Source organism: Balaenoptera physalus, assembly GCF_965194825.1.
Source record: "Balaenoptera physalus genome assembly, chromosome: 1".
In the NCBI taxonomy this organism is placed as follows: domain Eukaryota; kingdom Metazoa; phylum Chordata; class Mammalia; order Artiodactyla; family Balaenopteridae; genus Balaenoptera; species Balaenoptera physalus.
In genome coordinates this window covers 118,234,498-118,247,090 of record NC_138882.1, presented here as the reverse complement: position 1 = coordinate 118,247,090, position 12,593 = coordinate 118,234,498, and the positions used below count along the sequence as shown (strand labels likewise).

Here is a 12,593-nt window from a genome sequence, read left to right as displayed (position 1 = left end):
TTTCTTAACTGCAGGTTACCTTTTTTAATCCAGTTATTGAAAGAAGACCAAAACTCCAAAGACAAAAGAAAATTTTTTCAAAACAACAAGGTAATTACTGAGAAATCAAGTACAAAGTGTTTTGGTGTTATCTTAAATACTTTAAAAATGTATATACTATTTAAAAAGTGATATCCATCTTTTCTTTGTGTTTTCTTCTTATTTGTTCAATTATTTACTTCTAAATTTTGTTATGGAAAATTTGAAACATGCGTAAGTATAGAGACTAGTGCGGTGTGCCATCACTCAGCTTCAACAACAGTCAGCTTATGTCCAGTTTTGTTTCATCTATGTTCCATCGCTTACAACTTCCTCAGATTATTTGAAGCAAACCCAGACATCATATTGATTCATCCATAAATATTACAGTTAGTATCTCTAAAAGATAAGAATTCTGTTTTTAAAACCTTAACCACATACCATTACTAGACTTAAATGAGCAATTCCTACGTATTTATTTTTAAAACTGATTTTGCTTTTTTGCACTAGCCTTTAATAACAAATAGTTAAGAACTATTTTTTTAAGTGACAAATATTGTTTGTTCTTCATAAATTATAAACCGATGAATATGAATTCTTAAATTATGGCTTTTGGTAATATATTAAAAAAATACTTGTTCTGTTTTCTTTATTTACAATATCCACAGGCAAAACATTTCTCAGAGCTCCTCAAATGAATATTAATATTGCCACTTGGGGAAGACTAGTGAGAAGAGCTATTCCTACAGTAAATCATTCTGGCACCTTCAGCCCTCAAGCCCCTGTGCCTGCTACAGTGCCAGTGGTTGATGTACACATCCCTGAACTAGCACCTCCAGCTAGGTATGTGTCTTAAGATTTTTAAGCATTGCTCTTATAAAATAGTTATTGTGACATTTGTACATATTGATTACAGTGAGCCTATTAAAAGTCTCATTTTTTCCAAATAGTATTTTGAAGCTAGTGCTCTGCTTACTTTTAAAACAATAAAATTGTTTGCCTTAATTGTAAAGTTATTTAAAATACATACTTTTGATTACTGCTTTTGGTGAATTGCTTTATCTTTTATAAGTGATTCTGCAGTAACCAAATTGGACTTTGATCTTGAACCTGAGCCTCCTCTGGCCCCACCACGTGATTCTTCCCTTGGAGAAATAGATGAATCTGCTGAATTAAGAGATTTGGATACACAAGGACAGGTAAGGCATTTTAAACCTTGTATAATTCCTTTTCACCAGATAAATTACCAGTAAAAGCATCATAGTGAATGAGATGTTAAAAACATCTCATTTCACATTTTAGTTAAAAAATGCCTGTGTGAACTGTGTTGTTTATGTTGCTTGTGAATGAAACATAAAAACCTCTGGATGCTCATGAGCCAGGAGAGATGGATAGGCTGCTTAATCTAGGAGCATAGGAGCATGGCTGATATTGGATGACATGTTGCCTGAAACACTGTGCATCTTCTAACTAGGTTAACATGATTTTTGAAAATGCATGTAAGATGAAAGTAATATATTCATTTTTTTAAATTGAAATATTGTTGATTTACAACATTGTGTTTCAGGTGTACAGCATAGTGATTCAGTATTTTTTCAGATTCTAGTTCATTATAGGTTAGTACAAGATAATGGGTATAATTCCCTGTGCTATACAGTATATCCTATTGCTTATCCATTTTATATATAGTAGTTTGTATCTGTTAATCCCATACCCCTAATTTGTCCCTCCCCCCTTCCTCCTCCCCTTGGTAAGCACAAGTTTGTTTTCTAAATCTATGAGTCTGTTTCTGTTTTGTATATACATTCATTTGTATTATTTTTTAGATTCTACATATAAGTGATATCATATAGTATTTATTTCTTTGTCTGACTTAATTTCACTAAGCATAATATTCTCTACATCCATCCATGTTGCTGTAGAGGGCATTATTTCATTCTTTTTTTGGGGGGAGTAATATTCCATTGCGTGTGTGTGTGTGTGTGTGTGTGTGTATACACACACATACATTTTTTAAAAATTTTATTGAAGTATAGTTGATTTACAGTGTTGTGTTTAATTTCTGCTGTATAGCAAAGTCACTCAGTTATACATATATATATTCTTTTTCATATTCCTTTCCATTATGGTTTATCACAGGATATTGAATATATAGTTCCTTGTGCTATGTTGTAGGACCTTGTTGTTTACCCATCCTATATATAATAGTTTGCACCTGCTAATCCCACACTCCCAATCCTTCCTCCCCCAAACCCCCTCCCCCTTAGCAACCACAAGTCTGTTCTCTATATTTTGTGAGTCTGTTTTTGTTTCATAGATACGTTCATTTGTGTTTTATTTTTGATTCCACATGTAAGTGATATCATATGGTATTTGTCTTTCTCTTTCTGAGTTACTTTGCTTAGCATGATAATCTCTAGGTCCATCCATGTTGGTGCAAATGACATTATTTCTTTTTAATGGCTGAGTAATTCCATTGTATGTATGTGTGTGTGTGTGATATATATATATATATTTACCACATCTTCTTTATCCATTCATCTGTTGATGGACATTTAGGTTGTTTCCATGTCTTGGCTATTGTAAATAGTGCTGCTATGAACATAAGGGTGCGTGTATCTTTTTGAATTAGAGATTCATCTGGGTATATGCCCAGGAGTAGAGTTGCTGGATCATATGGCAACTCTATTTTTAGTTTTTTGAGGAACCTCCATACTGTTTTCCATAATGACTGTACCAATTTATATACATTCCCACCAGTAGTGAAAGAGGGTTCCCTTTTCTCTACATCTCTCCAGCATTTATGATTTGTAGACTTTTTAATGATGGCCATTTTGACCGATGTGAGGTGGTACCCCATTGTTGTTTTGATTTGCATTTCTCTAATAATTAGTGATGATGAGCATCTTTTCATGTACCTATTGGCCATCTGTATGTACCACATCTTCTTAAACCAGTCATCTGTTGATGGCCGCTTGGGTTGCTTTTGTATAACTGGCTATTGTAAACAGTGCTTCTGTGAACATTGGGGCTCATGTATCTTTTCAAATTAGCGTTTTTGTTTTTTCCAATGTATTCATTTTTTTTACCTTTTTTAGATAAGAGTAATATATAATTAATAACCATAAAAATGAATATCCAATATCTGAATTTTATTTTCTCACCCATATTTATATCAACTTTTAACATTTTTTTCTTTAACTATCCTTACCTAATAAGTTGTTTTCTGAATGTTTCTATGATTTAATGAGTGTTTACTATTTTACAGGTTTCAGAAACAGTTTTTGATACTGAGAATGACAGAAATAGACTACTTCCAAAATCTCAATCTGAATATGAGCCTGATATTCCTCAATCAGGCCTAGAATATAGTGGTATTCATGAACTTGAGGACAGAAGGTAAAGAATATGTACACAGCTTTGCTACATGTTTAGTCCCATACTTTTGCCTTATTTTGATTGACATTACTGTTTTCAGATCTCAACAAATGTTTCAGTTTAATCTACAAGACTTCCGGTGTTGCGCTGTCTTGGGTAGAGGACATTTTGGAAAGGTAATCTTTTAAATTTTCTTGGAATGCCTACAAAAGTAATAACTCACATGGGAAATAATTATTTTAATCTCATTTCAGGTGCTTTTGGCTGAATATAAACACACTAATGAAATGTTTGCTATAAAGGCCTTAAAGAAAGGAGACATTGTGGCTCGAGATGAAGTAGACAGGTTAGTTTTTTAAAAATGAAATTGTTTATTTTTCTGAAAATGTAGCTTATCGTGAAAAATCAGTGTATGTATTGCAACAACAAAACTTTCTATTTTCCTAATACAGTTGACTGTTGAATAACATGGGTTTCAACTGCATGGGTCCACTTAAACATGGATATTTTTCAACAGTAAACGCTACAATATTATATGGTCTATGGTTGGTGAATCCACAGATGTGGAGGAACTGCAGATACAGAGGGCTGACTATAAATTATACACAGATTAACCCCCGTGTTGTTAAAGGGTCAACTGTAATAAGTAAAGAAACTAAATAAATTAATGCATAAGGTAGGCATTAATTAAATGGTTTTCTTTCTAGCTAACTCCCTCTTCCCCTTCTTAAGACATTTTACTGCTGAGTGAATACCAAGGAAAGATGATGAAATGTTTAAACTAATTCTAATAAGTTTTTTTACTTGGAAATGTTAAACTGTTTATATGGAATAGGAACTGTTATACATCTGTGGTTGGGTGAGGCTATTTCCTGTTCATACTACAGAAGTAATAAGATGTCATTTACAAATAATCTTCAGTTAACTGAATGGTTAATATATTCTGCTTTTGAAAATGCACCTACATCTATTTTTTGCTCTATGTTTCTGAAAATGATATTTTTTGACCACAGCATCTTACATTTCTGGGTGTAAATTGATATGGATACCTCTTGATCTACAATTATTGAAATGTAAGGACTTTGGAGATAATATTGTAATTAGGTTAGAGAATATACTTTAAAAAGACTATCTCAAATTAATGGAGTGGTTCAACATGGAAATTATTGTATAATAAAATGGCATATTTATTACAGAATGAGGCTTTCATTTGATATTTAGAAGAAGTAGTATTTTTCTTAAACCACCAGTTTAAGGAAGCACCAGTTGATATTAATAGAAGACAGCCCTGTATAATGAGAACAGCCTGTGATTGTCAGTGAGAAGGCTTCTCTAGTTCTGATTGTTCCTTCTTACTTAATGATTTGATCCCAGGGCAATTCACTGAACATCTTTGAGCCTCAGTTAACCCACTTTTTTTTTTTTTTTTTTTTAACCCACATATTTTTAAAATATATTTTTTGGTAATACTTGCCTTACTGAATTGTATTAAGTGCCATAAGATATATCAAATTGCTATTTTTAATATTTTTCCATGATATGGGAAGTTCTTAGAATTAGGATAGATCTTAAAAGATGCGGGTTTCCTTTATATAAAAAAATATTTTCCTTTTGGATTTGCCTATTTGTTTTTTATCCATTTCTCATACTTCGCAATTATATCAAAATAAACTTTTCTCTGATCTAAAACTTAGAGAGGATTTTGCATAATATTTATGAAATATTCTGAACACTATAGTATATGCTAACAACTGTATTATTTCTGTTACATAAGTAGTTAAAGCAAACCTTTAATTACACTGTCAGTTTATTTTTAATTACAATAATAGTAAGGTCAAATGTTTTTCTTTTCTGGAAGAATGTTTGCTTTATTCCAGATTCATATATGGTAAATTCATTTATATCCTAAAATAATAGGAGACTGGTACTACCGCAGTTAATAATGGGAAAGTGGTAATTACTTGGTGGTTTATATAACTTTCTGCTACATTGTTACTACTTTGAGCCACGTCTCTGTAGGAAAAAAACTTTCTAATTAAATATAGATAGAATAATATTAATATTACTATTAAAGAAGAATGTCCAGATCAGAGGATGAAGCTTTAGCCAGAACCTGGGACATTACCCCTACTTAAAATTAATCCAGCCTTAGTGAAAAGTTGATGAGTGATCTTTATCTAACTTCAGTTATAAATCCATGTATTCAGTAACATGGAAGTAAAATAATCTCCAGTAGAACCAGAAAAACAGAGAAATGTAAAATTCAGAGTGAGAAATAAAACTTACTCTTAGAGGACTTTGAGGAAGGCAGCAAAAAAAAGAGCAATTAGAGGAAGGCAAAAAAAAAAATTAATTTAGAAAATAAGGAAACAGACCAGCATGTTTTTAAAAGTTATATAACTTGCAAGTCTGAATAGTAAACAACTAAGCAGAAATCTTTTATATCCACTTTCTAGCTCATCCTTTTAATAGATCCATAGAATTCGATGTTATTGCATATCAGTGGGGGTTTTTTTCCTATAGTTGTTTCTGAAATACTTGATGGTTCTTTATGACAGTTTTCCTTTCTAAATTTTCTCTATCTAGTGTGAATTTTATTATTTTACTTATAGAAAATTCTAAATCAATTTGTTTTTTGTTGTTATTTGGTTTGGTTTTTTTTCTTCTAGTTTTATTGAGATATAATTGACATGCAGCACTGTATAAGTTTAAGGTGTACAGCATAATGATTTGACTTACATACATCATGAAATGACTGTCAAAATAAGTTAAGTGAACATCATAGAGATACAAAATTAAAGAAAGAAAAAAATATTTTCCTTGTGATGAGAACTCTTAAGATTTACTCTTTTTTTTAAATTATTTTTATTTTATTTATTTATTTATTTATGGCTGTGTTGGGTCTTCGTTTCTATGCGAGGGCTTTCTCCAGTTGCGGCAAGCGGGGGCCACTCTTCATCGTGGTGCGCGGGCCTCTCACTATTGCGGCCTCTCTTGTTGCGGAGCACAGGCTCCAGACACGCAGGCTCAGTAATTGTGGCTCACGGGCCTAGTTGCTCCACGGCATGTGGGATCTTCCCAGACCAGAGCTCGAACCCGTGTCCCCTGCATTGGCAGGCAGATTCTCAACCACTGCACCACCAGGGAAGCCCTAAGATTTACTCTTTTAACAACTTTCATATATAACATACAGCAATGTTAACTTTATCATATTGTACATTATATCTTTAGTACTTATTTATCTTATAACTAGAAGTTTGTACCTTTTGACTGCCTTCATCCAATTTCCCCTCCCCTCACCCCATCTCTGGTAATCACAAATCTACATCTTTTTAAAGGAACACAAATTATGCACTAACTTCAAAGTAATGTAATTCATGTACAAAGATCACGTTTTCCACCTACCATTAGTTGAACTTCTTTCTGAGTGCCATCTTACCCCACTCCTGAGTAGGAATGTTAAATGTGTGTTACTGCTTTGCCTGCTCACTCAGCTTCCTTTTCTTACCAGTTCACATTTCAAAACAACAGAATAGACTTGGAAGTATATTTTTGTAGTTGCAGAACAAAAACACAGCTAGCCAGATTTTCTGTATATATCATATATACGTATATATGATTTAATCCTAAGATTAGCCTTATTAATGTTGTAATTTTCCACTGACCAAAATAACTGTTTATATAGTTTTTAAGTTTCTATCATGTCTAATAATGTACTGAAGGAAGTACACCAAAAAATGTTAGAATGAAACTAGTCACTTAGGGAGATAAAACATTAATACATTAGTTATATAAATAAAACAGATTTAGATATGTTTGAGTTTAAGCTGAACAATATAGACAATCGCAGCTCATAAAAGGGGGAACATCAAATGAAGGTGTGCTGGTGGATTTAGATAAGGCCTTGTAAAGAAGATTGGATTTGTGCTGATCTTTGGCAGATGGAATATACTTGGGAACATGGAGAGGAGAGAAATGACAAGATAGAGGAAAATGTTCTGGACAGAATGAATAAAGTTTGAAGTTTTGAATAAAGTTGGATTGTTTCATAGACTTTTAAGGAGGATACACAATTTAGATTAGGTTGGGAAAAGTTAAAGACTTCTGGAGCAGCTTTCTGGTGTGCTGTATAATGCTTAAAATTAAAATTATTGTTCCTGTTGGGGTCTATAAAGATCCTTCCTCCTTTACCTAATAGTCCTAAGACATCTATACAGCCGTCATCAATATTGTCAGTCCTCATCAAACAATTCTATGAATGGCATGAAAACCATTTTAAGAGGAATTCTGGTTAATCCTTTAGACCATTTACATGTTCAACACAGGTCTAACCTTATAGTTACCCAGTTGAGAATTAGTAATTCACCCATAATAGATTAGTAATTCACCCATAAACCATACACAGTGAAGAGGCCACGTTTGTCATCTAGTTGAGCCCAAAACATCTTGCCAGTTTGTCTTATTTCATCTGAATATTTTATCCTCATTAGCCAAAATTAAGATTCACATAGTAAATCAATTGTTTTAGAAGCTGTCTTACAGATCTTGCCCAATTGGACATTGTTTTCCAATAAATTTAAATGGTGATAAAGTCAAAGCTGTTAACTGTTCTTTCTAATCTTCTGTGTATTTATTTCTAATAGTGACTTAATTTGTAGTAACATTTAGAAACCTTGCAAATGTATGTAGACATAAGCCCAACGCTTTAGAAACAATTACAGTGGGGCTTTCTGTTTCTGAGTATATATAAAGTTGTAAACAGATTGGGTGAAATAAGAGGGTAAGAGTTCATCTAGAATGTGACCATATTAAATGGAGTTTAAACACTATTTCATAACAGCTGCATTTACTGTCAGTATTTAAAACTGAACAGGTGTTTTAGTTCATAATTCAGAATACAACTATATTAACAGAGCAATAAAAATTCCATGTTCCTTCTACACAACAGGTATACTCTTAAATGTTTTCAAAATTCTATTTAATTTTCTTGAGTCATAGCAGTATAATCTGGATACCCAAACAAATGCTTTAATCTTTAAATTAACCTTTTTAAAATTAACTCTGAAGACATCCAAAAGAAAGGAGAATGGGTCTACCTCCTTCTAACATTAGAATTTTGGTTTGGTATTTTGAAATCAATAACCAAATACACACACACACACACACACACACAGACATCTAAGCAGTTCTTTAATTTTAAAAATGAAAGCATTATTAATGCTTTTCAACAAACATTAATGTCAATTTTTGATTCCAGTCTCAGAAACAAACAAAAATGCCTATTTTGTATTAGAAACATAAATGTAATCTAATTGTTAATAAAATACGTCTGTAGGTATATTTATTTTGATCAGGTGCTTAAAGTGTTAATTCCAAGTTGTATCTGAATAATATTTGACCTGGTTTTCTTCTGCTTTGAGGTGTTTTTTGTTGTTGTTGTTTAGATTTTTTTTTCTTTTTTTGGTTTTTCCCCAGTTACACATACACATGTATCTATTCTTTTTCAAATTCTTTTCCCATTTACGTTGTTACATAGTACTGAACAGAGTTGCTTGTGCTATACAGTAGGTCCTTGTTGGTTATCCATTTTAAATATAGCAGTGTGTACATGTCTGCTTTGAGTTTTAAGTCAGGTTGATTTACTAAATATTTTCAGGGGGAAGAAGAGTGGTATTTTTTGTTATTTAGGCGAAATTGTTTCAGAGTCAGTAAGTTTGACCACTGTTCTTTTAAGCAGCTTGTAAGAGTTCTTACAGGGAAACCTGTGATAGCTATAGATTTTATAGATAAATTGTATCATTCTCCAGGAGCTTCCTTGAAGTATGTTATAGAATTCTCCATGTAACTTCTTTATTTTCCAGTTAGCCTTTTAAATTAAAATTTTATGCAGTGTATCTTTACCTCTCAGCTTCATATATTATGTAATAGAATATTTCGATACCATAGCTTGTGAATTATAAGTATATACTGTCCTTGAAATTGCCTTGATCACAAAATATGTATTTTAAAATTATGCTTTAGGTTGCTAAATCCTCTGACCAATTCCTGAAAAATTTGCACAATTCACTCCCAATTAAGCCTTTTTTATTAACTATTACCACTAGCCATATGTGTGCTGCTCTGATACTATCAATGTGAACTTTGTCATGCTAATCATATTTAGTTTTCATTAATATATTTCTATTAAAGTTATATATATCAAGTAGCCCAAATTTTTCAAAGCATTTATAGCAAAACTAGGACACATATTATGGTTTTAAAGTTATAATGATTAAGAACTTTGCATATTTTAGAGTTTAGTAATTTTTAAAGAATGTTATTTCCAACTAGAACTTTAAAAAAAAATACCAGTGATTTTTAAATGTTTTCTCTTACAGCCTGATGTGTGAAAAAAGAATTTTTGAAACTGTGAATAGTGTAAGGCATCCCTTTTTGGTGAACCTTTTTGCATGTTTCCAAACCAAAGAGCATGTTTGCTTTGTAATGGAATATGCTGCCGGTGGGGACCTAATGATGCACATTCATACTGATGTCTTTTCTGAACCAAGAGCTGTGTGAGTATTTAGCATTTCTCTGAGTTTCTTCATGACTGATTTCTTTCTGGGAGGGAAAAAATGCTCTCTGAATTTTAGATTTATTTCTTTCCCTCATATGGAAAATAGATGAAGGAATATTAGAACTCCTTACTTACCTTTTTGCCATAAATAAATGTTTTTTCTCTGTTGTTCATGTTGAAAATTTCATGGATTACCCTAAATCACACTTGATAATTTAGATATACAATTTAGGTTTATTTTAGTAAAATCTCTTCTTTTTTTCCAGTATATTTTCTCCCTAGGGAATGCCATCTAGGACCATGGCTTTAAGTATTAATTATACTCAAAGTACATTGTTAAGTGAAAAAAGAAAATGTAGAAGAGTTTGTATTATATATTTGTGTGAAATATTTGTATTTGCATTTTAAAGGGTAATTTAAAAGAGTATGTCTTAAGTGTTTGCTTGCATGTGCTTACAGTATCTCTAAAGAATATAAAAGAAATTGGTTTGCGTATCTCCTCCAATGAAAGACATAGAATCCAGATATGATACTTAATAAATAACTGGGTATACTGTTTAAAATATGTATTTCACTGAACGCTTACAGGATGTCAGGTACTGTGTTAAATATTTTAATTTATCACTATAACCCTTTTTGTAGTTTTTGAATTTGATATTATATGAAGGTTTTGCTTATTCAGATGCAAAGGAATAAATAATAGCAAACATTTGTGATTAAACATAATTATATATATTCTTTCCCTGTTGTTATCCCAGTTTTATAGCTCTTAAGTGTTGGAGCTAGGATTTGAACCTAGGAAAATGCTCTTAATAGCTACACTGTATATGCAGGTGTTTACTAAATTTATATCTCCAGCCCTTACCTCTTACCTAAACTTCGAATTCCAATAACATTCAGCAGCCAACTTGACTCTTCCCTTCATATGGCTAATAAGTATTTCTTGTTTAACATCTCAAAATGAACGCCTGATATTTCCCATTTCCCCCCACCTCACCCACCACTTCCCAGCCTGTTACTCTTCTAGGCTTCTCTCTTATTAAATGGCAATACCATCTATCAGTTGTTCAAGCCAAAACACAGGGAGTCATTCTTGATTCTCTTTTTTCCTTACATGCAACATCCAAATTCTACCTGCAAAACATAACCCAAATCATAAATCAGTAGTAAAACTTTATTGAGTTTACTATTGAATTTTTATCACTTGTCTGTATTCTGACAACTGACATTTGTGTAACATTTTTGCTTTCATTCCTTTATTTGATTCTCATCATAACCATCAGAAGTATAATACAGCAGATAGTAGTACTAGGGCATTAGTTCTGATGGATAGTGAAGCTTTCAGAAAAGGAAGCAAAAGCCACAAAATAATAGAAGGCTACTAATAATTCATTCCCTGCATATTTAAAAATTAATACTTAAAAATTAAAAGCAAGGCATCTAGACTACGCCTAGTCGTGTGCTAACTGCCTTGGGAATTTGTTTTGTTATGCCTTTTCTTTAATAAATGTAAAATCCTATTCTGCCTTAACAAACTTTTTATTTTTGCTGAGAGTACAAATTATATAGTACCAATGAAACAATTAAGTCCAGTGAAATACAAGAATAAAACGCTTTATTGCAATACTTCATATCTAAAGTACCTCCCTCTAATCATTCAGATCTCACCTCAAATGTCATTTCTTTGGAGGTCTTTCCTCATTACTTTTAACTAAAATACCACTGTATCACTAACGTCTAAATCAGGCCACACTCCATTCTATTTTATATTTTATATTCTCCATAGCACTTTATACCTGAAATCACCTTATTTATTTTTTACATTTTTATTGTCTGTCTCCCCTCACTAAAGGGGAGCAACGAGGACTATGTGTATTCTGTGTACTAGTGGAACACCTAGAAGGGTGACTCACATATACTAGGCAAACATTGTATTCTTATTGCTTGAGACGAAGGAATCGAAATTAATTTGAGTCCTAGCTTTCCTGTGTTCCTGCTATGTCGCTTTAGATAAATTACTCTCTCTGAGAGCTTCATTTTCTGATTCTGTAAAATATTTATCTTAAAGGTTTGATTTGATGATACCCAGTATACCCAGTTATTTATTAAGTATCATTAGGACAATCTGTTTACAAATAATGAAACAAAAGAGAAATCAGAGTATTTTTATAATTGTTACAGTATTGTTTTGCCACCAGAATAAGTTTGCTTAAAAATAACTACCTTAAGCAATTTTAGAATCACATTTGTTTTAATGGACTTCAGCTAAATCTTTTAAACTTATGTTAAATAATTACATAAGATCTAACGTATAATCAAATATTTATAAATAGTTGCATTTTAAAAATCTCCAAATTATGGTTCCATTTTTGTAAAAATAAACACAAAACATATCTACATGTACACGTAAATGCATTCTAAAAGTTTGAAGAACATTCATGAAACTAACAAAAGTAGTTACCTTTATGGATAAGTAGTGGCGTCGGGGTGAGATGGAGATGGATAAATGAAAAATTGTGCTTTGGGGTAGGGGTATTATGTGTATTTTATAGAGGAAATATCCATGTATTACTTGTAAAATTAAGAACTGATTCTCCTAAGTGGCTCCTTATAGGCTATTCTACACTGAAGACAGATCTGC

The 12,593-nt window shown here is 32.0% G+C and overlaps 1 protein-coding gene across 3 annotated transcripts in view; it reads left to right on the top strand.

Moving 5' to 3' along the window:
* Positions 1–12,593, top strand: part of PKN2 (protein kinase N2) — a 126,183-nt gene that overhangs the window by 103,314 nt on the left and 10,276 nt on the right. For all 3 annotated transcript variants that reach the window (XM_082476745.1, XM_082476744.1, XM_082476746.1), the window contains 7 exons: positions 15–90; positions 687–861; positions 1,091–1,217; positions 3,287–3,417; positions 3,497–3,572; positions 3,651–3,742; positions 9,774–9,950. In XM_082476745.1, coding sequence (XP_082332871.1) covers positions 15–90; positions 687–861; positions 1,091–1,217; positions 3,287–3,417; positions 3,497–3,572; positions 3,651–3,742; positions 9,774–9,950 — 854 coding nt within the window. The remainder of the gene's footprint in view (positions 1–14; positions 91–686; positions 862–1,090; positions 1,218–3,286; positions 3,418–3,496; positions 3,573–3,650; positions 3,743–9,773; positions 9,951–12,593) is intronic.